This window comes from Scyliorhinus canicula, chromosome 3 (genome assembly GCF_902713615.1).
Source record: "Scyliorhinus canicula chromosome 3, sScyCan1.1, whole genome shotgun sequence".
In the NCBI taxonomy this organism is placed as follows: Eukaryota; Metazoa; Chordata; class Chondrichthyes; order Carcharhiniformes; family Scyliorhinidae; genus Scyliorhinus; species Scyliorhinus canicula.
In genome coordinates this window covers 202380191-202407729 of record NC_052148.1, presented here as the reverse complement: position 1 = coordinate 202407729, position 27539 = coordinate 202380191, and the positions used below count along the sequence as shown (strand labels likewise).

The 27539-nt window shown below is 47.8% G+C and overlaps 1 protein-coding gene across 5 annotated transcripts in view; it reads right to left on the bottom strand.

Annotated features, from left to right (window-relative positions):
* Positions 1-298: 298 nt before the first annotated feature.
* fhdc1 (FH2 domain containing 1) overlaps positions 299-27539 on the bottom strand; it is a 159647-nt gene continuing 132406 nt past the window's right edge. For 4 of the 5 annotated variants that reach the window (XM_038792010.1, XM_038792008.1, XM_038792007.1 and 1 more), the window contains 8 exons: positions 20412-20497; positions 19648-19748; positions 18963-19033; positions 18754-18861; positions 18341-18411; positions 9089-9206; positions 7050-7214; positions 2566-4986 (listed from right to left, as the gene is read on the bottom strand). In XM_038792010.1, coding sequence (XP_038647938.1) covers positions 2566-4986; positions 7050-7214; positions 9089-9206; positions 18341-18411; positions 18754-18861; positions 18963-19033; positions 19648-19748; positions 20412-20497 — 3141 coding nt within the window. Of the gene's footprint in view, positions 4987-7049; positions 7215-9088; positions 9207-18340; positions 18412-18753; positions 18862-18962; positions 19034-19647; positions 19749-20411; positions 20498-27539 lie in introns of all 5 variants that reach the window. The other variant, XM_038792011.1, reaches the window with a different exon arrangement.

The following is a 27539-nucleotide window of genomic DNA, read 5'->3' as shown; positions in this document are numbered from 1 at the left end:
GAGTAAGTGCCGCTTGATAGCACTGTTGAGACTCCTTCCATCACTTTGATGATGATGGTGAGTAGATTAATAGGGTGGTCATTGGCTGGGTTGGATTTGTCCTGTTTTTTGTGTACAGGACACACCTGGGCAATTTCCCGCATTGCTGGGTAGAGGTGGTAATGCCGGTGTCATGCCACGTCAGTGCCCAACTTTACTCCTCCAGCCTTTGCCAGTTTATCTCCACTGTCTGTCATCTGCTAATATAGCCGTGGGCACTCATAAATCTCACTGAAAAGACGACACAATTACTATTGAATTAGACAGAACTGACTTTTAATACTTAACTGAGCAGAAGTTATGTGGAACGTGCAAATGTTACTGTATACAACACTTCATTTCAATTTACAAAGATACATCACTTTTGTTCACAACCTTAAGGTAATCTTACAATCTGAAATGACCATTGAGTCATTGGGTTTTTAAAAGCAGGATGAAGGCAGCTGCTGATAAAGGTAAAAGAAAGCGGCTACCACAGATGTACTGGCCTTTGTTGCACAGTGACAAGGACCGGAGAAGATGAATGTAGCTAACAGTTTGCGACTTCTTCGCCAATAAGCAAAAGCGTCTCAGATACGAAGAAAGAAAATGCCAGTGGCTTGCCAAGTTGACCAGCGTTAAGCTTTTCAGACTGAATATCAGCGTTGTCATATTTCTATTCAATTCTATCTCTATGGTGGATGTAAATAACAGTCCATCACGTTTCAATTAAAGGCATAAGGAGAAAAAAAATTGGAATTCCTTAATCTGGCAATAAAAAAAATGCCAATAATCTCAAGCATGGTGTGGGTGGATTCAGTATTCAGTGGATTCAGATTCAGTAGCCTGCAGGCATTCGAGTCCAACCTACGTTCAGTCTGGTTCATTTCACAGAGAGTCTGTAGGTTGGTTCGGAGATATAATGAGCTCAGCTCTAACAAAAATATATACTTCTTTTAGAATAAAGTACACTCTGGAGAGAGGTCAGGGTATAATATATCCCCATGAAAAACACTACAGAGTATGAGGATGAGAACTTGACTGACACATTGGCCGAAAGTTTCCAGCACTTCACACCGGCGGGACCTTCCAATGTGAAGGGAGATTTCAAACTTTCAAAGGCCCACTGTTTCCACAGACAGGCGCTGACCTGACAAAGCAATTGTATACAGATGTATACAGCTTTTATATTTAATCAAATCAGGAAGAAAACTGCTACACCGACAGTGCAACACCTACATATATATATATAGATTAGCACACTGTTAATTATAAGGTCACTATTAAATAAAAAAAGGGGATGTTCTTTCACAACACTATTTGTGCTTGAAAGTCACCAGCTAACATCTGATACCGAAAGGATTATCATCGTTGTCGAGAGTAAGGATTTCACAAAGTTGTATGTACTTCTGCAACAGAGGGCCTCTTTTCTATTACTGTGAGAAAGAATTTCCTTTTAAAGCCACAGAAGGTGTCAGAAAACAGAACAGAGCCAGGGACAATGGGTCTATCTAAATCTCAAGTTCCAAATTCTGAGCAACCCTACAATCAGTGACCACTTAGTGAAAGTGACCGAACATCAGTGGTTATCTCATCCATGGAATTTAATTATCCAGCTATTGTATTTACTGTACAGATTATGCTATGCACTTTGTAATATACACATTATACATATCACAATACAAAAAAATAAATTATGGTGCTGCAACTAGGTAATCAAGTTGAAACCTCAGTCTACTAGTTCGTTCACTGGTATCTCTATACATTTCTAATCCTCAGCACCAATACCCTCCTCCCTTAAAAATAAGTAGCAGCCCACCATAATGATAAATATGCACCTTCTAGAGATTTAAAGATTTAACATTTTCACGTACTTTAAAGAGATACGGTGACTAACTACAAAGAGCGATAAAGCTAACTTAGCTTTGCAAGATTTTTATGTAATGCATCAAGATTCATTACAGACAAGCAGCATTCTTACTCAATCCTGCAAAATACTGTGCACCAGTAATTCTTCCTGAGGAATTAGCAATCACCTCACTGCTAATCAAGATGCTGCTAGGTTCTGGTTCAGCATCAATTGAATGTGAATTTAATTTCTATTACAATTATAATTCTCCATTAGGTCCTCAACTCCTGCTTCCCGCTGCCATGAAAGATGGGATCGATCTGCCAACGTGTTTCTCCGTGCATCGATTTACTGGATAGCAGGAGGTGCGTTTTCAAATGGCAGATCTGGTTCTGGCACTTTCTCCACCTCCTCCCGGTGCCGCAGAGAACAGTCCTCGAAGTGTGGCTGACACCAACTGGTTGAAGAACAGTCAGGCTCGAGCATCAGTCGACGGTGAGAGTCAATTTCTGGTCCTCTGATTGGGAGTCTAACACTCAAGCAGGCAAGCACTTATCGGGTCGACTTGGCGTGGAACAGCATTGTGCACCGATGAAACGTTGAGCTGCAGGCTCACGAGGAAAGAACCTCCCTTTCAAAAAGATACCGCCATCACCTTTAACTTGTTTACTGCCTAATCTACACCTGGCAAGAGAGCTTCACTTCCACTTCAGCATCTTTTCTGGGGTTTTCCGGATTCTACTGGAGTCTGCTGCTGGGGCAGGTTTCTTTTCTGTAGATTTATGCAAAGTACTGTTTCCTGTGCAAGTGATTTGTGTTTTACAAGTTGTTGTTTTACTTGTGTCTTGAGGCTTGCTCAGTGGTTTCTGGCTACTTGCTCTTTTCAAGCTGGTATTTTCACTGCTCTTTGTGGGAGTTGTCTCAGTGTACCTTCCCAAGGTTTGCCTTTGTGAAGCAGCTCTGGTGAGATTGGTTGGCTTGGAGGTTTGTTGAGGCTTGTCTGGGATCTGTTTGGATTCTGCCTTCTGACGTCGAGAGGAAGATGCCACTGTATTTCTGGCAAAGCCAGGAGTTGAGTTTGGCATGGCTGTGCTATTTCTTTCCATTGAGTCTGTTGTCCTGGCAGTGTCTGTTCTAGACTTTGGGACGCCATTTGTGGATGAGCGACAGATTTTAGTGCTTTCCTCAGGTTTTGGCCTGGAGATATTATGGACTGGTTTAGCACTAGGTTTCCTCAGGGAATCTTTACGCTTTGGCAGACTGTTTGGTGAGCTACCCAAAGCAATGGTCCCTTTTGTTGGCTTTTGATCTGCAACCGGATAGCTTGACCTACGGGGAGCCTTTATGCAGCTGTCCCGTCTATTTGACCCTGAAGTCTTTTGAGACTGCTTTAGTTCATCATTGCTGAATGTTTTTATATCTGATCTTTTAACGCTATTTGATCTTCTAGTTGACTTTGATAGTGGCATAATTCTTTTTAGTTCCTCGTTATTAGACCGGCTTGCTGTTCTTGGGGATTTGGGATGCATTGAACTACTGAAGCAATGCACTGTTGTTTTTGCACTGGCTTTTCCTCTGTCTCGTGCAGTAAAAGGATGCTTTGAATGGGAAACCGGCTTTCTGTCCTTTGGTAAACCTGATTTCAAAGAGACTGCCTCAAGAACTGAAATATTCTGAGTGGTTATTTCTTTAGTGACAGGAATGGAAAGATGGTCACATGTCGTATGGCCCAAATCATTAGATTTAACTGTCTGATCTCTGATATTATCTTGGTTTTCACAGGCCTGACATGATTCTTCTTTGATTTCCTGGCACACAGCTTTTATTTCACATTTCTCTGAGAATTCAGAACAATCCACATCATCGGTGTATCCCAGCACAAAAAACATGGTTCCACACTCCTTATTTGAAACAAGGTTAGCGGGTGATTTTATGCTATCTGAGCTCCGTTTGGACACTTCAGTGCTTTCTTTATTTTTTTTCTTTTGTGGTGATAAGTGAGAACTTGGAACACAGTAAGACTCATAATTAGGGCAACTCATTTTCGAGTCCAAACTGGAAGGAGGTACACTTGAGTCATGGAAAATAGAAGTCTGCAGGCTCATATCGGCATCAGGCGTATGTAGGCTCACATCTGTATTATAGGTCTGCAAACTCACATCTGTATCAGGCGTCTGCAGACTTACATCTGTATCAGGCGTCTGCAGACTCACATCTGCATCAGGCGTCTGCAGGCTCACATCTGTACTATGGGTCTGCAAGCTCACATCTGGATGAGGAGTCTGCAGGCTCACATCTGTATCAGGTGTTTGCAAACTCACATCTATATTCGGAGTTTGCACACTTAAGTCTTCAGCGTATTCTAGGTCTGTCAGTGTAACTTCATCACAGGTTGTTATTTGACTCGAGTCATTTGCTTTTGAATTGGAATAGCTAAAAATTTGTAAACCCTCAAGATGCTCAAGTTGCTCTTTGGCTGCAGTTATCTGGTTTAAATTTGCAGTGTGTGTGTGATTCCTATTCTGTTTTATATTTTCGTTGTTATTGTAGGCATCATGTCCACTCTGACCGACTCCATTGTCGGTCTTTGGGTTACCGAACGTTGTTGTACAATTAGTCTCTGTGTTCCCAGTAATATAAGGCACAGCTGAAGCTCTGCGCTGAAGGCTGTCTTTTACAGGTATGTCAGAAGAAGGGCCCCGGTCTGAGTCTAAGTATGCATTATCTATGCTTCCTTCTCGAGTTTCGGGCATCTCTTGCCAGGCTATCCTCTGTCTAGAGCAACGTGCAACCGATCGAGGTATACTGTTTGACTTTGCCTGTTCATCTGCTCTACCAGTCTGCAAAAAGGACAGTAAATGGCTGTCCATAACTGAGCTTCCAGATGAGCGTATGCGTCTGCTTCTCGTTCTTTTTACACCCCCTGGGCTCTCTGATCTCGGCTGTGTGAAGGCCAAAAGATCATGTAGTCCATCTTTCATGAGCAGTTCCACATCATTTTCACTGCTACTCCTTCCAAAAATAGCTCGCTCACCAGCAGCCCACAAATGTCGCTTATCTTCCAGTTCCTTTAACCTCTGTTGCTGACGGAGTTCCTGGATTTCTCTGTCTCTGTTCTCCTATGGGATAAAGAGATAAAACTTTTCAGTCGCCTAATAATTATCATTTCAGGTCAATTACAATTTTCCTTGCAAAGTTTAAAATAAAATAAAGAAATCACAAAAATTATAATAAACATTGATAATGTATTGTACCATGTTTGCACCAATATATAGAACAGAAACCCTGGCCGGGATTCTCCCCTACCCGCGTGGCGGGGGGTCCTGGCGGGATGCAGTGGTGTGAACCACTCCGGCGTCGGGCCGCCCCAAAGGTGCGGAAGTCTCCACACCTTTAGGGGCCAAGCCCTCACATTGAGGGGCTAGGCCCGCGCCGGAGTGGTCCCCGCTCCCCGGGCTGGTGTGAACGGCCTTTGGCACGACGCCAGCCGGCGCCGAAAGGCCTTTGCCGGCCGGCGGAAGTCCGCGCATGCGCCGGAGCATCAGCGGCTGCTGACGTCATCCCAGCGCATGCGCAGGGGAGAGGATCTCTTCTGCCTCCGCCATGGTGAAGACCATGGAGAAGGCAGAAGAAAAAGAGTGCCCCCACGGCACAGGCCACTCCGCCAATCAGTGGGCCCCGATCGCGGGCCAGGCCACCGTGGGGGCACCCCCAGGGGTAAGATCACCCCGGCCCCCCCCCCCCCCCCCCCCCGGGGCCCCGGCGACCGCCCACACCGCCGGTCAGGTAGGTGGTTTAATCCACGGCGGCGGGAGAGTCTTGTCAGCGGCAGGACTTCGGCCCATCGCGGGTCGGAGAATCGCCGCGGGGGACCCGCCGACCGGCGCGATTCCCGCCCCCGCCGAACCTCGGGTGGCGGAGAATTCGGGACAGGGCGGGGGCGGGATTGACGCCGGCCCCGGGCAATTCTCCGACCCCTCGACGGGTCGGAGAATCCTGCCCCCTGTGTGGTTTGATAAATATTTTGTCATTTTTCTCGGCCATCACAGTGACAATCCATTCAGTAACTTTTGGCGACATGGTGGCACAGTGGTTAGCTCTGCTACCTCAAGGCGCCGAGGTCTCAGGTTCAATCCCGGCCCTGGGTCACTGTCCGTGTGGAGTTTGGACATTCTCCCCGTGTCTGCATGGGTCTCATCCCCACAACCCAAAAGATGTGCAGGGTAGGAGGTTTGGCCATACTAAATTGTGCCTTAATTGGAAAAATCTAATTGGATACTCTAAATTTAAAAAAAACACCTATTCTATGAGCGAAAATCACAATGGGACCATTTTTTCCTTGCACTAATTTGTTCTGTCTAAATTCCTCCCCTCATCTTGCAAAGGTTAACTTTTTCTGGGGGTCAATGCCAAAATAGCTATTCAGGTGTGAGTGATTAAAGGCAGTTTAACCACAGGTGATTATAACTACCGACCAGATTTTATCCCCTTCACGGGGCGGCAAGATGGCAGGGGCCCAGGTTCGATTCCGTCCTCAGGCGAATCCAGGTCTACCAGTACCCTCCCACAGTTGAAAAATAATAATTTGCAGTTAAGGTTGTTCAATCACCTTAACCAGGCGGCCACGACTACACTGATGATCCAAATGCAATCACACTGATCGCTGTTCAAAACAATTCTATCCCCTTCAGATATACAATTGTAAGATTCCAGTTGGGCCAGTTGACAATCAGGATTGGGACCTTCAGTTAATATCTCTCTTCTGCATCGCAGGGCAATAAGGCCAATATATGACCCCCTGCAGTTGCCCTGGCTGAGAGCAGCCACCTCAACAGAGACTGAGGATTAGATCTGAGGGTATGACTTAGTACCCCACTGAACAGCGCATTCACCCACTGAGCTATCATATTCAACGTCTAGTTTGAAAAACTGGGCTGCTATACTGATTGTCTGGTGCTATGCATTCACAATAACTTCAGCTGTCACCTTATTTCAAATTTCTTCCTTAAAATTTCAGGTCAAACAATGAAGATAATTTATTTCTGCCAATCTGTAAACTTGACGATGATCAACAGTGAGTCTATCAGAAATCCCTGGAATGGATTCGCTTCACGTATCGAGAAAAGGTTTCACAAAGCAAGTGCAGTTGTTTCAGATCAGTGTAGGTTATGAACCAGCTTACCTTGACAGCTTTTTTGAATCTATCACAAAAATCTCGAAATACCCGAAAGCATTCTTCCAATTTCATTGTTTCTTTGTCTTCACAGAAGAAGTCGATGAGAGCGTTGGTCTCCCTTTGCAATTCCATGCGTTCCTTCTCTAATTTGTCCACTTCTCTTAAAGCTTGCTATGTAGAGAAACATACACAGTGTTTTAGCTATGACTGAATGGAAGTCAGGCCTCCATTTTTCAATAAATATTAACTGCAACAAAATTAGCAGCAATTTACAACACAATTCACCTGAGAGTTCCCCTCTAAATCACACATTCTACTGATGTGGAACTATATAATCGTTCCTACACTGTCGCTGGGTCAAAATCCTGGAACTCCCTTCCTAACAACATTGTGGGTGAACATACACCAGAAGGACTATAGACATTCAAGAGGCGACTTACCGCTACCTTCTCAGGAGCAATTTGGGATGAGTAATAAATACTGGCCAGCCAAGTGATGCTCATATCCCATGAAAGAATACATAAACCCAATAAACAGTTCCTGAGATCTGTTTTTCCGGACTGCAGAACCTTCTCAAAACATCTATAAAAACAAATCTTCTTCAAAAATATAGTAAGTAAGATTTAAAGAAATTAGTAAGGGTGGTACAGTGGTTAGCACTGCTGCCTCACAGTGCCAGGGTTCAATTCTGGCCTTGGGTCACTGTCTGTGCGGAGTTTGCACATTCTCCTGATGTCTGGATGGGTTTCCTCTGGGTGCTCCGGTTTCCTCCCACAGTCCAAAGATGTGCAGATTAGATGGATTAGCCACAATCGATGCGCAAGATTATGGGGATAGGGCGGGGAAGTGGGCCTAGGTAGAGTTCTATTTCGGAGGATCGGAGCAGGTTCAATACAAGGGATTCTATGGATAAAAGATATACAACCGCTGACATGTAGGACAATTAATGAGTTTAATCATCAAATTAAACAGTGAACTCCTTCTGTCAAAGTTTGATCCTGTTTGTTTTGAAGCGATGTAAAATGATGCAGCATAATGCACAGTGTATAATACCCCACGGGAACCTGACTTGTTATTCATGTATGTAAGTATGTGTGAGTACCCAGTTTCTTTTGTAAAAAGGCCTTCCTAGTCTCCTCATCAACAGAATATTTTAAAGTATGCGCCTTAGACCCTCCAAATGTCATTACTTTTGTGTTGCATAAGTTTCTTCCTTGGACATGCACGCTGCAATTACACATCTCTCTGCTTTTAGGAGGTTTAGAATTCAATCCTTTAAATTACTTAAAATCTTATACATGATACTTCTAACCTGAGGTTGAACACTCAATATCTGTATTTGACAGATATATTAAGTATTATTATTCCTTTCTTACACTCCTGGCAACAGAACTATCATTAATTTCATTAAGCTCACTATCATTAATTTAATAAAATATATTTGTATGGTGATTTTATAAATTTTTAATAAAACTTTATTTTTAAAATGGCAGTCAGATCATTTTCGGCATAATAAGAAATACTGAATTAAATACCCCTTGCCCGTATAATAGTCCATTAAAATTCTGGACATCATTTTAAAAATTCTAAACAGATATCTAATACTATAATTATGGTAGAAACCGAATACTCTTTGTTTAAATATTGAATATGGATTTTTTTTATACACGAGGAAGACTGCCACAAGTCAATCGTGTACATAGCAATTGTATGTTATCTGATCGCCTCACTTATGGGATAAATTCTATATTCAACAACTAAACTTTTAAGTATTCTCTTCACATTCAAACAAAGCCCATGAGGAACCTGAAGACATTTGAGATAGGCACAATGTGAAGAGATTAAGATTAGCAATAGACCAAGTTATGCTCGCTATTCTTTCTGGTTCGGGTTATCTAATGCAACAGGTCAGTGTTCCATGTTCTTTCCAAATTGAATACAATCATCCGATATATTCCGCAGCATCATGTTAATATTTTAATCTTTTCTATTCTACAAAGCTGTCATGTGGATAGGCAGTAATGGGCCTTTTGACACTGACTCACCTGAGTGAATTCCTCCATTTGATGCAGGAGTTCAATGTCTTGCTTTAAATTTGCTTGCAGCCATCTTGTTCTGCTGACAAGTGACCTTAGCTCGCCATCAATGCTGTCTACAGACAATCTGAAAGGAAAACATTCATTAACAACATGTCTGGTGACTCCTGGTGGTGGCCATGGAGTGAGAGGCCGCTTGTTTGGTAGTTCCCGCTCATGGTGGACTTTTGGGACCTCCCCCCCCCCCCCCCCCCCCTCCCCCCCCCCTCCCCCCCCCCCCCCCCCGTTTTATGGGGATTTGATCAGAAGAATTGGAGACTGGTGAGGTAGAGAAGAGGAATCCCCCACCTGTTTATGGAGTCGTGGACCAGAAGAAGAGATTGTTGGGCACGTTGTACCCAGCTCGTTTGTGGGTCTCTTACGAGGGTCAAGGACTTTATTTCCGATCGCCTGATGAGGCGGTGAACTTTGTTAAGGACAGTGGACTGGGAGGTGATGGAGGACATTGACTTGGGGGGGGGGGGCGAGTAACTCTGTACCTATGCTGCTAAATTTATTTTCTTTATGGGCCGTGTATTAGTGTTTTTGTACCAATTTTTTGTGCAGTTGCTCAATTTTGTACGGGTGTTAACTTTGTTCTTGCGGGGGATGGTGGGTGGAATACTCTTCTTTGTGTTTATTGGGGATTGTGATGTTTTGAGTAAGTATGTTGAAGCGGGGGGGGAGATCAATGGGGGGGGGGTAGGATACGAGCAGGTGATAAGTTTGCTGAGGGGGGTTGGGATTGTTGTTTTGTTAATGGTGGGAGGCAGGGGGAATTGTTCTGCTGACAGGGGAGGGACTGCCGTCGGGGGACAAATTGGAGGTTGAGGACGGGGGGTGCCCGAGGTGCGGGACGTGGGCTGGAGGCTGGCCTAAGGGTGATGGTTGATCGGCGGGGGGGGGGGGGGGGGGGGATGGCTGATCGGCAGGCGCGCCCCCCCCCCGGCGAGGCTGATCACATGGAACGTGAGACGGCTGAATGGGCTGGTCAGGAGGGCTCACGTGTTCGCGCATTTGAGGAGGTTGAAGGCGGACGTGGTAATGCGACAGGAGACACACCTGAGGGTAGTGGATCAGACTAGGCTGAGGAAGGGGTGGGTCGTGCAGGTATTTAATTCGGGGCTAGACTCTAAAACAAGTAGGGGTGTGATCTTGATCAATAAACATGTGTCATTTGTGGTAGGGAATATAGTAGCAGACTCAGGGGGTAGGTATATCATGGTGAGTGGGAAGTAGGAGAGGATGCCGGTAGTACTAGTGAATATTTACGCACCAAATCGGGATGACGCGGAGTTTATGAGGCGGGTATTAGGGAAGATTCCAGACCTGTACTTGCATAAGCTGATCATGGTGGGGGAACTTCAATACAGCCAATGATCCGAGGTTGGACTGGTCGAGTTAAAGGACAGGGAGGATGCCAGGCACGGCGATAGAGCTATGGGGATTTATGGAACAGATGGAGGGGGGGGGTTTCTCAACGCCCACAATGGAGATTGGATGTAGGACTGTTAGCGGATGAGGGGGTGTGCTGGCGAGTGAGGGAGCCCATTCAGAACTATTTGGAGATAAATGAAGCAGTGGTTATGGGGGAGCTAATCGCAATACGGGCTCATAGGGAGAAGGTGGAGCGGGTAGAGATGGATCGGCTGGTGAGGGAAATACTCCAGGTGGATAGAAGATATTCTGAAGCCCCGGAGGCGGGGTTGTTAAAGGAGCACAGAAGCTGCAGATGGAGTTTGCTCTGTTATCCACAGGAAAGGCGGTGGGCCAGTTGAGGAAGGCGAGGGGGGCACTATATTAGTATGGTGAGAAGGCCAGTTGGATGGTAGCACACCAGCTAAGGAACAGGGAGGTGGTAAGGGAGATAGGAAGAGTGATGGACAGAGGGGTGAAACACGGTCTTGGATCCAGCAGGGGTGAATGGGGTGTTCAAGGAGTTTAATAGTCCGCTGTATGAGACGGAACCTCTAGCAGGGGTGGAGGGGATGAGGCAGTTTTTGGAAAGGTTGGAGTTTCCAAAGATGGAGGAAGGGTTAGTGGAGGGGTTGGGAGCCCCGATTGGGATTGTAGAAGTAGTGGAGGGATTGGAGGCCATGTAGTCGGGCAAGGCCCCGGGACCGGATAGCTACCCAGTGGAAATTTACAAAAAGTTTTCTGGGATGCTGGGCCCGCTGCTGGTGAGGGCACTTAATGAGGCTAGGGAACGGGGTGTCCTTCCCCCAACAATGTCGAAGGCTTCGATTTTGTTTATTCTGAAGCGGGAAAAGGACACAGAGCAATGGAGTCATACAGACCAATCTCCCTACTGAATGTCGATACCAAATTGCTGGCCAAACTTTTGGCTTCAAGGATAGGGGATTGTGTTCCGGAGGTGATGGGGAACCAGACGGGGTTTGTTTAAGGCAGGCAGCTAACGGCCAATGTTAGAAGGCTCCTGAATGTGATTGTGATGCCCTCCGTGGGGAGGGACAAGGAGGAAGTGGTCGCTATGGACGCGGAAAAGGCGTTCGACCGGGTGGAATGGAATTATTTGTGGGAGGTCCTGAGACGGTTTGGATTTGGGCAGGGCTTTATTGACTGGGTTCAGTTGCTGTACCAGGCACCAGTGGCGATGTGTTTGGATGAACCGGCTGAGTTCAGACTATTTTAGACTGCACCGGAGGACAAGGGCAGGATGTCCTCTCTCCCCGCTGTTGTTTGCATTGGCAAGAGAGCCATTGGTGATGGCGCTGAGAGCTTCAAAGGACTGGAAGGGGCTAATCCGGGCGGGGTGGGGGGTGTGGAACACAGGGTCTCGTTATATGCAGACAACCTACTCCAATATACGTCTGACCCATTAGGGGGCATGGGGGAGGTTATGCGATCTTAGGGGAATTTGGATTTTTCACAGGGTACAAATTGAATTTGGGTATAAGTGAGGTTTTTGTGATCCAGGCAAGGGGGCAGAACAGGAGACTGGGGCAGTTACCGTTTAAGTGGTGGGAGGGAGTTTTCGTTACTTGGGAATTCAGGTGGCACGGGGATGGGAGCAGTTATATAAATTAAACTTGACTCGGCTAGTTGAACAAATGAAACTTGACCCGGCTAGTTGAACAAATGAAACTTGACGCGGCTAGTTGAACAAATGAAGGAGGACTTTCGGAGGTGGGACATGCTCCCGTTGTCACTGGCGGGAAGGGTAGACTGTAAAAATGACGGTCCTCCTGAGCTTTCTGTTTGTTTTCCAGTGCCTCCCTATTTTCATTCCAAAGGCCTTTTTTAAGCGGGTGACTAGGGTAATCTCTGGCTTTGTGTGGGCGGGTAAAACCCTGCGAGTAAAGAAAGTGCTGTTAGAGTGGAGCCGAGCGGGGGAGTGGGCTGGCACTGCCGAACTTTAAGAACTATTACTGGGTGGCAAATATAGCCATGATTAGGAAGTGGGGATGGGGTCGGTGTGGGAGTCGGTAGAGGCGGCCTCATGTAAGGGCCCAAGTCTGGGGGCATTGGTAATGGCTCCTCTGCTGTTCTTGCTTAAGTGTAAATGGGAAGATGAGCTGGGAGGGGAGGTAGAGGCGGGTCTGTGGAAGGATACTCTGAGCAGAGTCAACACGTCCTCATCTTGTGCGAGGCTCAGCCTGATACAATTCAAGGTGGTTCACCGGGCACACATGATGGTGGCCAGGATGAGCAAGTTCTTTGGGGTGGGGGACAGGCGTGTGAGGTGCGCGGTAGGGCCAGCTAACCATGTCCACATGTTTTGGGCATGCCCGAAGCTTAGTGGATACTGGCAGGGATTTGCAGATGTCATGTCGATGGTGTTAAAAGTAAGGGTTTTGCTGAGTCCAGAGGTGGCAGTTTTTGGAGTGTCAGAAGTTCCGGGAGTCCAGGGGACGAGAGAGGCTGACGCTTTGGCCTTTGCCTCCTTGGTAGCCCAGAGACAGATATTACTAGCGTGGAGGCCCCAAAATCAGGGGTTTGGTTAGCGACATGGCTGGGTTTCTTAAGCTTGAGACAATCGTTCACCCTGAGAGGGTCAACGTTAGTGTTTGTTTGGAGGTGGCAGCCGTTTATCGACTTCTTCGGAGAAAACTAAACTGTCAGCAAATTCAATAAGGGGGGGGGGGTTAGGGGAGAATTAGGCTATTTTGTGTTTAAAGTAGGCGGGAACAGTAGGAGATGGAGGGATGGGTTACGCACTGAACTATGTTTACATTTGTATTTGTATCGTTTATTATTATAAAACCATAAATGCCTCAATGAAATGTATTTTTTTTTTAAAAACAACACGTTCGGTTTCCGCAACTGAAAAAATTTAGACAGGCCTGATCTTGTGCACACTCTTTTGGCTAGTTTCGGGTGAACCTCCCCTAAAGTTAAATTGCATCGGAAAAGACAACAAATCAATCATGCGTGGTGCAGTATTATAAAAAGGGAAGCTTGTTTGAGTAGCTGAAGTACTGTTTACCAGAATAAAAGAAAAATACTGCAGATGTGGCAAATCTGAAATAAAAACAGAAAATGCTGCAAACATGCAGCAGGTCCAGCAGCATTTGTGGCTCGAGGAACAGCGTTAACGTTTCGAGCTCATATGTCTCTTCAGTGCTCTGAAGAAGTCACATAGACTCAAAATGTTAACACTGTTTCTCTTTCTACAGATGCACCCAGGTCTGCTGACTCTTTTCAGTACTATAATATAATCAGGTCTAGCACGAGTTATGGAAAATAACATTTTTCCAAGTTAAATATAAAATATAAAAGTGATGGAAACATGCAGAGAATTCTAGAAATACACAGAAAGTATAAAGGTAAGTGTGGTGATATGCATCACTGTAAGTATACAAGGGGTTAATGTAAATACACGTAGACTAGATAGACACTAGAGGGAGCACCAGAGACATGACACACAGACATTCAACCAATAGGTCAGTAAGATAGGACACGACCAATGGGCATTCACGATACACACAGAGGTGACACCACCACAGGAGGGCATTACACCAAACCATATAAAAAGGACACAGCACACATGATCTTCCTTTTTCCAGTGGAGACACTCAGTGAGTACACAGGGTTGATTCAACACATCACACCCACCACCTGGATTGTAGCAGACTGGTTCATCAGTCTGAGTAGCTATAGCAGGATTAATGGGAGAGTCGAATCCAAGTAGGAGAATTGTTAACAGTTTAATAAATGTGTTAAAGCTATCTCCAAGTCTGAACCTTCCTTTGTCAGAGTGCAGATCAAGGAAGCAGTTTATGCTACGTCAAGAGCATAACAAAACAGTAGGTTACCTATGTTTGAAGGGTGAAACTTCATAAATGGTGACCAACCTACTGTATATTTCAGGTTTTTATTTCATTTGCCCAAGTTACTTTTATTTTGCAAGTTTCCATCTTTGCTCTTTACTCCAAATTTTTAATTCTTAAATATGGAAACAGGAATGTAGACTTCCGGTGGCAGCATGTAGGAGGATGTTGCACTTTGGATGGCTCCTACTAGAGGCTCTGGTTTTTAATGCCCAGTTACAGGGGCAGTTTTCAGATAAGCTGGTGTAGGCATAAGGAAGGTGGGGAATGTCAGAGACCCAGGAAAAAAAACGCTAGAAAGAAGGGAGCAAGTGACAGTTCGCTGTCGAGTGAACGGGTCAGCCCAGCAGCAGGAAAAATGGTGGAGGTTGAGTCACTGAGTGGGGCCTCGCCCTTCACAATAGAGACTTTGACCGAGGTGATGGCTGGAGGGTTTGAGAGGCAGCTCGCCAAACACATGGAGGTGATGCGTAAGGAAATGATGGCTGTAATGAAGGAGCTGGTGGAGGAGGCGATGGCCCCGGTGAAGGCGGCGGTGATCCCGGTGAAGGCAGCGGTGAAGGCGGTGGTGATCCCGGTGAAGGCAGCGGTGATCCCGGTGAAGGCAGCGGTGAAGGCGGTGGTGATGAAGACATTGGACGAGGTACGGAAGCAATGAGTGAAGTTGAAGGGGGTGGAGGAAGCTCTGTCGCAACATAGTGACCAGTTCACCTCGACGGGTGAGGAGCTGCGGAGGGTGGTGGACGCCAACAAAGGACTTAGAAGCAAGGTGGAGGACCTGGAGAATAGATCGAGGTGACAGAATTTGAGAATTGCGGGCTTGCCTGAGGGGGTGGAGGGCCTGAGGCCGACTGAGTACTTTGCGAAGATGTTGGCGGAGCAGCTGGGGGAGGGGGAAGAACCGTCCCAGTATGAACTGGGCAGGGCTCATCGGTCACACAGGCCCAAGTCGAAGGCAAATGAGCTGCCATGGGCAGTCATAATTTGATACCACAAATTCCATGTCAAGGAGAGGGTCCTGAATTGGGCAAAACAAAGGCGTGAGGTGAAGTGGGAAGGAGCTGGTATTCATATCTGACTTCTCTGTGAATCTGGCGAGAAGGCGGGCGACCTTTGGTTGGGTGAAGACGGCACTCTACAGTAATGGTACGAGGTACGGCGTGGTCTACCCGGCGAAGTTGAGGGTGGTGTATAATTCAACTTCGAGATGGTGGAGGTGGCGGAGGCGTTTATAAAGGCCAAGGATTGGGGTTGACATGAGAGATGGGACTGGAGTTTGGTTCCAGACTGAAGGAAGGGGTGAAATGCTGTGTACGGCCTAATCTCTACTTTCTTGCTTCAGGATGTTTATTTGTTTTGTATTTGTGGGGGAACAGTTGACGTTTGGTTTTTGAGTTTGGTGATGTGGAAGAATAGTGTACCCTCTGCTATGGGTTACAGTGGGCATGAGAGTATCGGACTTCGGGGTTATGGCGGCCTTTCCGGGGCATGATCTTTGCACACTGGTTATGTTTGAGTGTCTTTGCTTTCCAGCGGTTGGGCCATGGGGGAGGGGACTGGGAGGAGGGGGCCTGGGCAGAGGTCTCCACACCAGCAAACAAAGGTTGGCTAATGAACGGGAGTGTGGGCCGTGATCATTGGAACCTGGTTGAACAAGTTTCGATGGGCCTGGGATGTGTGAATGGTGGGGATGGGATGGGGAGATGGGATCGATACAAGGAGAGAGGTTTTCAAGAGGAAGTGGATGGGGGATTCTGGGAAGGAGTGGGGGGGGGGGATGTTTGACGGCAGCAAAAGGACAGGGTGAGTCAGACCCAATGGGCAGGACTCGGGGTTATGATTATGGCGGGTAGGAAGGGAGGGGGGTGCACAGGATATCAATGGTGTTGGAAGCAATGGGGCTTTTGTTCTGTAGTTTGATGCTGATGTTTTGAAAATATGCTGGGACCAGAAGAGAACAAAGGTTTTTGGATACTTCACACAGTGGACACTGCAAACACGGGGTGTGAGCCTCAATGGTGAACTCGCTTGAGAAACAAAGGATGTCGGAACTGTATGGCAAGTAAAGCAAACAAGGAAAATCACGAATGTTTCAAACACTGGATATCCTGCAAATGTTATTTTATTTCCAGTGATCCTAGGCATCTGCACCACTCCTCCTGAGTCACCTTCAGGACTGAAAAGCAGTGTTGAAAACTGATCTCCCCTCCAAAGTGGAATTGCTGTGACATATCTCTGTTCAGTCCCATCTTACACCAAGGGCACCTTGTGCGCAATTAAAGGTGAATATCGTTGCATCCTGTCACTCTGATCAGCACATGAACATCCTGTCTTACTGAGCCCGCTGTCGGAAACATCAACATCTTTTTGCAATTCATCTAATTTTAATCCTCAGTTATCCCCTTAAGAAAACAATATTGCGTGCAGAAATGTCAAAGCATGAAAGTTTTCTATTGAAAATCTCCCCTCATTTGTTTGTACTCCACTTGTGAACAGGATGATTCACTTGTTTTTAAATGTGTTTTTATTACAAACATGCATCAAAACAAGTTACAGCAAATAAACACCCCGGGAAACATGCTTCCCAGCAATCAACTATACAGTTTGTACAACCTTTTCCCCCCGCGACCAACAACTCCTCAAATACGGTCACGAACACCCCCCACCTTTTCTCAAACCCCTCTGTTGAGCCCCTTAACTCATATTTTATCTTCTCCAACTGCAGGATGTCTTACAGGTCACCCAACCAAGCCGTTACCACCGGTGGCGATGCCGACCGCTACTCGAGTAAAATTCGTCACCGTGCAATGAGAGAGGCAAAAGCCACAACATCGGCCTTCCTCCCCTCCATGAGCTCCGGCTTCTCTGAAACCCCAAATATCGCCACCAAAAGGTCCGGGTCCACCTCCTCCTCCACTACCCTGGCTTAGGCCGCAACACTCCCGGCCAGAATCTTCCCAATTTTTCACAACCCCAGAACATGTGCGTGTGATTCGCTGGCTCCCGCACACAACTCTCACACTCATCTGTCGAACAGGATGATCCACATGAAGGTAAAGTTCCAGCAGAAGTAGTAAAACACCAATCAAAGTAAAGAGGGCAAAAAAACGGCGAATGCTGAAAATCTACAAAGAAATTGGAAATTCTGGAAAAATATTCTGAAAAGAGAAATGTTCACCGAACCTTGTGGCCGGAATTTTCCAGCCATTCATGCTGCTGAGATTTTTTTGTCACGCAGACAGCGCACCCCCTCCCTCGGTATCCCGGTGGCATGTGGTGGCTTTAGTGAGAATTCCCACTGACAGCGACGGAAGCAGAGAATCCTGCTGCCTTCCGCGCCTGAGAAAAACGCAGCTGGGCGGCTGAGGAATCCTGTCCGATGTGTCCATCTCTCTTTTTCGGAGGTCAACTAACTCCAAGTTATTTATCCTACAGCAACTCATCAATTACTGCATTTACTCATAGTTCTTAAGAGGTTACCTTGCACCGAGACTGCAGAGACCCATAAGTGCAATATACTTTTCACAATCCAGCACTGCACTGTCAGCTTTATCTAGCATGAACATTCAGGTAATAACAAAGCTAAGCATTGCTAATGTTTGCACAGTAGACTGCAGGTACGTGATGGAAACAAAAGGAACAATAACAAACACGTCCATTTCAGTAATCCCAGCTGCAGATGGGCTCTGGTTATGGAATATCTGGAAAGTGTGTGTGATCTAAAGATATTTAGGTGTGGCTTCCTAACTTTGTTTTTAATATATGAGATTTCTACAATCCATTTGCGAATATTTTGGGGCCATATTTATAATTTGGTAACTATGTGCCTCATTAGCATTGCTTGCCTTGACATTTGTCTTCTAACCTCTGATTTGTGTATGTTTGTGGCGAGGGAGGGAGTAGGGGGAGAAATAGAACTAAATTATGTTACCTGGCTGCCTCCTGCACATGCTTCAACTTTTCAGGGAAAGCCGAAAGATTTGCATCCTTTTTTTGTGCTTCCTGTTTGACAAAACAGATCATTGTTCTCTTTTATATGAAGAGGAATAAATGACTCAATTTAAATAACATTTCTTCTTCCCTTATAGTAGTTAATCCAGGATATGCATTAAAGCTTCGTTCTGATGGGAGCAAAAAGTGAATGAAGTTTCCCAGAGTTAATAGTATATCTTTCTGGAAGGTTAATCATTTTGCAGACAAGAATTTTCAGTGATTCCCATCATTTATGATAGGAAATTGCTGTCTGAACTGGTTCCCAGCAAAATAGAAATCCAGCCATTAAAAGTGAACTACTGGATGATAGTTGTGAGTATTTATGACGATAAGTAATGTTTGAATACAAACCAGAACGACAAAGTGCAGCAAGTTCATTCCTGGCTTGTTTGCCTTTGTATCCGCAAGCTTCAGCAATGAAGACAGTTTGAAACCCACAGCATTTCCTGCATGACCTCCCTGAAGAGAAATGGGGAGAGGCCATCAATGGACAAGAATCACATGTGGAAGTTTTGTGGTACTAAAAATAATAACAAAAAAGACCATGATAAATCACTTACAGCATTCATGATATTGCCGGCCTGTAGAACCAAATGCAGAATTGCATGAAGTTCCTCACAAGTCATCAATTCTGAAAAATGTTAAGGAGGGTGCAAAGTTCAGTTATGCATCAAAAGGCACTGTGAAATGTTTTGTGAAACAGCCACCAGAACATTTATAACTTTGCAAATGAAACATCTATTGTTCTCACTGAACAGTTATAGGCAGATAGCCACTCCAATAGGAACTCAAACTTCGAACATTTTTATCCTCTAGTTTTCTCCCTCCACCTCGGAAAACACCGAGGAGGTTTGGATCCTTGGCACAAGGTACTTTTCCGAAGCAAACTGTATTTTTGTGCAAGTCTAAACAGTGATTGTTGGCAGTACAAACAATGAGAATGATCATCACAGCTGAGCCCACATGTCGTCCCCAGATGTCCTCACATGCACAGTTCCAGCAGGGACTGATGGATCAACTCAGAAGCAAGATCCCCAATCACACTGTTGTCCATGTCCAGAAGACTTGAGCATGTACTTGTGCCATGGGTGTTTCGGAGCCAGGTTTCTACCATACATCAGAACAAATGTGCCGCATTACAGAATTTTACTGTCGGACTTTAAAACATTTACTGATCCTTCCCAATTGAGTAGAAGAGTGGCACCTGAGAGTTGTACTTTTGTAATTTATCAGTGTATTTATTACCTTTTGTAGCCATCCGTATTGCTCTCATTTCTTTGTATAGCGTAAAACATGCAGGAGAAAACTCTTCTTTAAGAACCATAGCTTCCATTCGCAGGGCATAGCTGCAAACCAGCAAAATTATCAGCGATTATTCACACATTTGTATATTCAATTTATTAATATAGAGAACGATCTGGGGGAACCACTTGTATCAATTCCTGGAGATGGGCAACACGGCAGCACGGTTGCTAGCACAGTGGCTTCACAGCGCTAGGGTCCCAGGTTCGATTCCTCGCTGGGTCACTGTCTGTGCGGAGTCTGCATGTTCTCCCTGTGTCTGCGTGGGTTTCCTCCGGGTGCTCCGGTTTCCTCCCACAGTCCAAAGACGTGCAGGTTAGGTGGATTGGCCATGATAAATTGCCCTTAGTATCTAAAAAGGGTTAGGAGGAGTTATCGGATTACGAGGTTAGGGTGGAAGTGAGAGCTTAAGTGGGTCGGTGCAGATTCGATGGGCTAAATGGCCTCCTTCTGCACTGTATGTTCTATGTTCTATGGTTGGCAGACAGCATGGTGTGTCACTAACTGTGCAGCCATGTTTGAATGCCTCATTGAACATAGAACATACAGTGCAGAAGGAGGCCATTGATATCACAGAAGAACACTGCACAGGCCACGTAGATAGCAATTTGTGGTGCTGTCTGCCCTCCGAGGAATCGGCATAGTCAGCAAAGCAGGGCTACGCAAACAAATCATTCCCCTCTTTATTTTCCAAAGTGCTACCTTACCTTGGTACTCGCAGCAGCAGGACCATGAATGAATCTGCAAGTGAGAGCTTGTTTACATCATCTTTGAAGGCTTGTAACTTCTTTGCCTGTAGGATGGATAAATGATTCAATTCATACAACCTTCTTATTTTAAAAAAATTACAATTGCATTAAAAAATTATAATATTTGTTCTTCTGCCAGTTGTGGACACATTTTAGGATATATCCGGTTTTGAATGCCAAACATTGTAAGAAGAGAAACCACAGCTAGAGAATGACAGAATCGTAGTGCAGGAGAAGGCTATTCAGCCCATTGTGTCTGTGCCAACTCTCTGCAAGCAAAATGCATGTCGTTCCACTCCACAACCATTCCATATATCCCTGTAATTTTGTCTCTTCAGGAGTTTATCCAATTCCCGTTTGAAAGTCACGATTGAAACTGTCTCTGATAGTTCTCAGGCAGTGCATTCCAGATCTTAAAGACTCACTGTGTAAAAACAGTTGTCCTCATGTCAACACTCGTTCTTTTACCATTCACTTTAAATCGGTGTCCTCTCATTCTGACGCTTACACCAGTTTCTCTGGTCTCTACCCCTCATGATTTTGATCATCTCTATCAAATCTCGACTGAACATTCTCTTCATCTGGTTCTCCAGGCTATCCACATGACTGAAGTTCCTCATAACTGGAGCCATTCCCATAAATCTTTCCTGTCTCCTTTGCCCCAAAGCCTTCATGTTCTTTCTAAGGTGTAGTGCCCAGACCTGATCACAATACTCCAGTTGTGGCAGAACCACGTTTTTATAAAGATTCATTCTAATTTCCTTCATTTTGTGCTCCATGCCTCGATTTACTGAGCTCCTATTCCAAAACTGCACCGACCTCCAATGATTTGTGCACATCTCATCCCCATCTCTCTGTTCCCGCAACCCCTTTAGAATAGCATTCCTCTCCTTATTAGTTACTTGGTAGTACAGACCAAGAACATTGTTGATGACAGATGTCCAAGCATTTTGTCTTACAGTAATCAGGACAAATGCAAGAATGTAGAATTTCAGATGATCATGACACTATCTATTACAAACAGCCAGAAGAACATGCGCCGGAATTCTTCCCCAACCGGCGGGCGGACCGTACCGGGGCCATAGAGTGGCGTGAACCACCCCGGTGTCGGGCTGCCTGGAAGGTGCGCTATCTTCAGCACCTTCGGGGGCTAGGCCGGTGCTGGAGTGTTCACGCCACTCCAACCGGTGCTGAAGGGCCTCCGCCAGCTTGCGCAAGTTGGCGCATGCGCAGGAGCGCCAGCGTGTTCTGGCGCATGCGCAGGAGCGCTATCGTGTTTTCTGCGCATGCGCAGGGGGTTTCTTCTCTGCGCCGGCCTCTGTAAAGCCCCCACGGCACAGGCCTGCCTGCAGATCGGTGGGGGCCCCGATCACGGGCCAGGCCACCGTGCCCCCCCCCAAAGTCTCCGCAGGCCATTCTCAGAGCCAAGTCCCGTCGGTACGGACCTGGTCTGATCCATGCCGGTGGGACTGGCTGAAAATGGATGGCCGCTCGGCCCATCGGGGACCGGAGAATTGCCGGGGGGGGGTGTCCACTGCCAACGGCCCCCGACCAGCGCGGCGCGTTCCCCGCCCCGACAAAAAACCAGCAGCGGAGAATTTAGCAGCCGGTGTCGGAGCGGCGGGGTGGGATTCACGCCCCCCCCCCCCCGGACGATTCTCCGTCCCGGTGCAGGGTCAGAGAATCCCGCCCATGTTGTTTGATTTGATCAGTCAATCATTAGGACATACAGACATACAGCACGTGGACCTAGGTCCATAAAACGCAGTCTGTCTCAAATTTCTGGAAAAATAAAGGGTAGAATTTTAAGGATGTTGAGTGATCAGTGCTTGCCATCCTGAGAGTCGGCGCCGAATGTGCAGCCGCCAACTCTCTAACTCATTTACCCTTCACTTGAGGGTTGATTGGCAGTGGGCAGGACTTTCGTCTGTCCTTGGAAGGAAGTCCCGCCCGTGAGAGCTGCCAGCCATCTCTTCAACCTAGGAAGGCGCATCCCTGCAGTGGGCAGTGCTCTCTCTGGGACTAAGACCCAGAACCTTTGAACAGGTAAGTTCCAGGTGCTGGAGGGTAGGGAATGCCCAGGCTGGGTTGAGATGGGGGTTATTGCAGCATCAGGTGGTAAGCCAGGTGGTGGTGGTGGTTGGGGGGGGGAGGGGGGGGGGGGAGGGGGGGGGGGGGGGGGGGGGGGGGACAGGGTCCCAGGGCTCCATAGTCCCAGGGGAATGATGCATGATGCCCCAACTCTGTGATCTTATCATGGAATTTACAGCACAGAAAGAGGCCATTCAGCCCATCGAGTCTGCACCAGCACTTGGAAAAAGCACCCCACTTAAGCTCATGCCTCCAACCCTTTTGCGTAACCCAGCAACCCCACCTCACCGTTGGACACTAAGGGGCAATTTAGGATAGCCAATCCACCTAACCTACACATCTTTGGATGATGGGAGGAAACTGTAGCACCCGGAGCAAACCCACGCAGACATGGATAAAAAGTGTAAACTCCACACAGACAGTCATCCAAGGCCGAAATTGAACCTAGCACCCTGGAGCTGTGAAGCAGCAGTGCTAACCTCAGAGTCCCCATAGTGGGGTGTCTTCAATTGTAGGGTGTGGGGTTGTGTCCATGTATGTGGGGGAGATGTGTTGCTGCTAAGGGGGCCTTCAGAGTGATGCACCCCAGCTTCTTAGATGGGACAACTTGTAAGGGCGGAATTTAACAGAAACATTTCCAATGGCCTCCCGTCATTCAGCTGCCTCCCCAGCAAGTGGTCTCGCTGGCACTGATTAGTACTCCTTTTGGGAAACATGAACCTGGCGGAAGGGCTTCTGTGGGGAATCGAGGAGGTGAGTAGCCTCCTTTGCTCACAGGCAAAGAGCCTTCCACCCCAGTGCTCGGTGGGAGCTGGGGGCCTTCCGCAGAAGTGCGCTGGGAGGATGGGCAAAGGGTCCAGGGGTCAGCCCGCATTGCAGAAGGAAGTGACAGAGGCATCATAATTGCATTAAGTGGCGGCATGGTGGCGCAGCGGTTAGCACTGCTGTCTACGGCGCTGAGGGCCTGGGTTTAATCCCAGCCCTGGATCACTGTCCGTGTGGAGTTTGCACATTCTTCCCGTGACTGCCTGGATCTCACCCCAACAATCCAAAGATATGGAGGTTGGGTGAATTGGCCATGCGAAATTGAATTGCTCCATAATTGGAAAACAAATAATTGGGTACTCAAAATTTATTTTTAAAAAATAATTTTTTTTGTGATAAGGTGTTTAGTGTGCTGTGCAACCCAAATCGTGCCCCCCCCCCCCCCCCCCCCCCCCAAACCCGGTGCCCTCAGTAGTCCTTGGCGTGCTTGTCCCTCCTATCTCTACTACATCTTGATGTTTCCCCAGGATGCCCATCAGAGGTGGAGGCAGCCAGCTGCTTACCTCGTCCTGTTGCCTTTGATGCCTCCTGGCGGCATCCTCTGGGGGCTCTGGGGCCTGAGGGCCCGGCTCACTTGTCGGCGATGGCACATGCACTGAACTCCAGACGCAGCCTGATCAGAGGGGTGGAACCAAGGGGAGCTGGTGCCCACCGTTGCCACTCCCTGTGATGAGTTCACCTTGGCACACGGCACTGTCGCCTCCCGGTCGGTGCCCTTAGTGCCCTGGGATTCAACTTGGGACAGAGGGAGACAGCTGGTTCAAGCCCGGCTGCTCCTGCATGATCTGGCTCTGCCAGCCCTGGTGGTTCCCCATGGTCTGCACCATTGTGTCGACACCCTCGACAATGCTCCTCAGTGACTGGGCCATGCTCTGCAGTGCCTCAGCCATGCCCATCTGCCACTGGAGCAAGCTCTGCAGTGCCTCAGCCATGCCCATCTGAGAGTGGGTCATTTCCTGCTGAACCTCATCAAGGTCAGCCTGGTACTGGGTGACATCCTCCAGCAAGTCAGACATCCTGCCAAGACCTTCTGTCATGGGCGTCACTGCGCAACGCCTTGGATACCTTCACTCATGGTGCCAACATCCTGCTCCAGGCTTTCCACTGCGTTCGTCACTCTAACCGTGTTGGCCTGGGTGCCACGGCATTGCCGGTCCCATCTCCTGTGCCCCTAGCCTCTGGGACTTCTCCAAGCGGCTATGGATCTACTGGAGTGAGGCTGACATCTCCCTCTGAACGTTGAGGTTTGTCCCTAAAGTCTCCATCAGCTCTGGGTAACTCTGTTCCACAGGCTCAGCATCAGGCTGGAACCCAGTTAGGTCCTGGGATCCAGCAGATCTCCGACTGCTGTCTCGCCTGGAGGTTTCTGCCTCCATCAGATGTACATCAGCAGCAATGTGGAACTCTCCAGATTGTGCTCCCGAAGCCTGTCCAATAACATGCCCCCCTCCCCCCCCCCCCCCCCCCCCCAAGGTGTGTGTATCTGTGGGCAGCCGGGCTCGAACCAGCTGCGTCTCTGACCCAAGGTGAACCCCAGAGAAATATGGGTTGGCACAGGAGGAAGGGTTTAGGTACCTGCAGGTTCAGGATTTTGAATGAAAGGTTTCCCTGACTTTCCCGATAGCACCGGTATCTTTGCAGCTGGAGGGGATGCTGTCAGCAGAGGGGTTAGAGAGGGGATTTGATCTATGAGAGGATCCTGGAGGAGGACAGCGTGTTTATTGAAGTGCTTAAGGCAAAATGGGAGGAGGAGCTGGCGGGGTTGGGATTGGAAGAGGGATTGTGGTGTGAGGGGCTGCAGAGGGTGAAAGCCTCGAGGTTGGGGCTGATACAGCTAGAAGTCGTACATACACCACACCTCACAAAATTAAGGATGAGCCGGCTGTTCGAGGGAGTGGAGAATGTTTGTGAGCGATGTGGGAGGGGGCCTGCAAACTATGTTCATATGTTTTGGTGCTGCACGAAGTTGGAAAGGTTTTGGAGAACGATATTTAGCACAATCTTGGGGGTCTTGCATGTGGATGTGGAGCCTGGTCCCCGAGAAACCATATTCAGGGTGCCGGACCAGCCCGAGCAGCAGGTGGGGTGGGTTGACTCGAGGGGGGAAATCGGCGGGAGTGGGAGTTTCTTAGGTTTGGGTGTGACTGTTTCTTTGTATATATTGTTGGCTTGTTCTTGACTTTCTTTTGTATGCTGAAAATGATGAAAAAATGGTGAATAAAAATATTTTTTAAAAAGCTTCTTGATTTGCTAACATGCAATCAGATTCAGCAAAAATGAGCATGTTCAAAGTAATCCAATTGCAACTGCAATAACAAAATAGCCTTTAAGTGGTCACTTAAGGGCCTTAACAGGTGAATGGGTGGGTTTCCTGCCCAAGGCCCTGCCCAGCCAAGTGTGAAATAGCATCTGGGTTTAGGCAGGCGGGATTCCCAGGGGGATTCCCATCCACTCAATTTTACGCTCACACCCCGCCGCCTCAAAACCCACCTTGGGGGAGCATAACATTTTGCCCAAAGTATCTTAAAAATTTGAACAATAAGTTAAGCAAGCCATTCCATGCTGTTACATTCCAGAAGGGATGCAAGTTCGCACTATCCACCAACAGGCTGCTGCCGTCAATCCAAAACGACGTTGGCCGGGATTCTGCAATACGGCGGCTAAGTGTTGACGCTGGCGTAAACACCGGAGTGTTTCACGCCGGCCTCAACAGGCCTCCTGGCCCAGCGATTCCGTGACCCACAGGAGGCCAGCACGGTGGCGGAGTGCTCCAGGCAATGCCGGCGGCGATAGGCGGCCCTGCACTGCCGGCCGCGGGTCTGCGCATGCGCGTGGCGGCCGTTTCCACGCCAGGCCCACGCAACATGGCGGAGCCGCACAGCAGGCCGGCGCGGAAGGTAGGGCTCCCCCCCTGGATTGCGCACGCCTGCCAATCGGTGGCTCCCGATCGCAGTCCTGGCCGTCATGGAGGCCTTCCCTCCCCCCCCCCCGGAGTCTGATACCCCGCCGCCCCCCCCCCCCCCCCCCCAACCAGGACAGCCACCGCGGCCATGGGTCCGAGCTCCCGCCGGGTGGGACCATGTGGAACCATGCTGGCGGGAACCGCGGAGAATCGCCGTGGGGGCCTCTTTCAACGGCCCCTGACCGGAGCTGCGTCAGTCACGCGCATGCGGCTGGCGGGGATTCTCCCGGCGTCGTGGGCTGTCTCGGCATCAACTCTGTTTTGTGGACATTTTTACCAACAATAAATACATCGTGGTTAGTTGTTTTTTGTGGATAAAAGTAAAGTGATAGTTGCTCAGGAGTGATCCTCCAAAGTTCTACCCATGACATTTCTGGGCTATGAGATTATTGCTGTTCCACACTGTAGGTAGAGGTTCGCATTAGACTGTAAATTCCTGTTCACGGGACAGTGATATCAATCACTTACAGCAAGGCCAGGATTTTGTCAGGCCGATGAGGGTCTTGCCCAGCAGTCAGAGAATCCTTGGCAGTTAAGTGGAGGAGGCCCAATGGAATCAAGAGCCCTTTAGGCACTCAACTGACTGCTGTCAGGCCTTCCCTGTGATTGAACTCTCCAACGATGGAATGGCCATCCACTAAGAGCTTCCAGTGTTAGCAATGCTGCCTCACAGCGCCAGGCACCTAGGTTTGATTCCGACCTTGGGTGACTGTGGATTTTGTACGTTCTCCCAGTGTCTGCGTGGGCTTCCTCCGGGTGCTCCAGTTTCTTTCCACAGTCCAAGATATGCAGGTTATGAGGCTTGGCCATGCTAAATTGCCCCTTAATGTCCAAAGATGTGTAGGTTCAGTGAATTGGCCAGGATAAATGCGTGGGTTTATAGAGAGAGAGCTGGGGAGTGGGCCTAGGTAAAGTGTTCTTTCAGAAGATTGGTACAAACTCGATGGCGCAAATGGTCTTCTTCTTCACTGTAGGGATTCCATGGATTCATCAATGGCTGCTGGGGCATTGCACCCACGTCAGGCCCAGGATTGCAGAGGGACCCCAACTCCCAGCTGAATGAAAATTTAAGAAGAGAATGCTATATTCTTCACCGCAATATAGAGCTCGATTTTACAGTAACCCTGTTGGCTGATTTGAAGGCAGGGGAGCTCGTTAAATTCAGCACATCCACTCACCCCTGCCCCACCTCAATTAAAACAACAGCA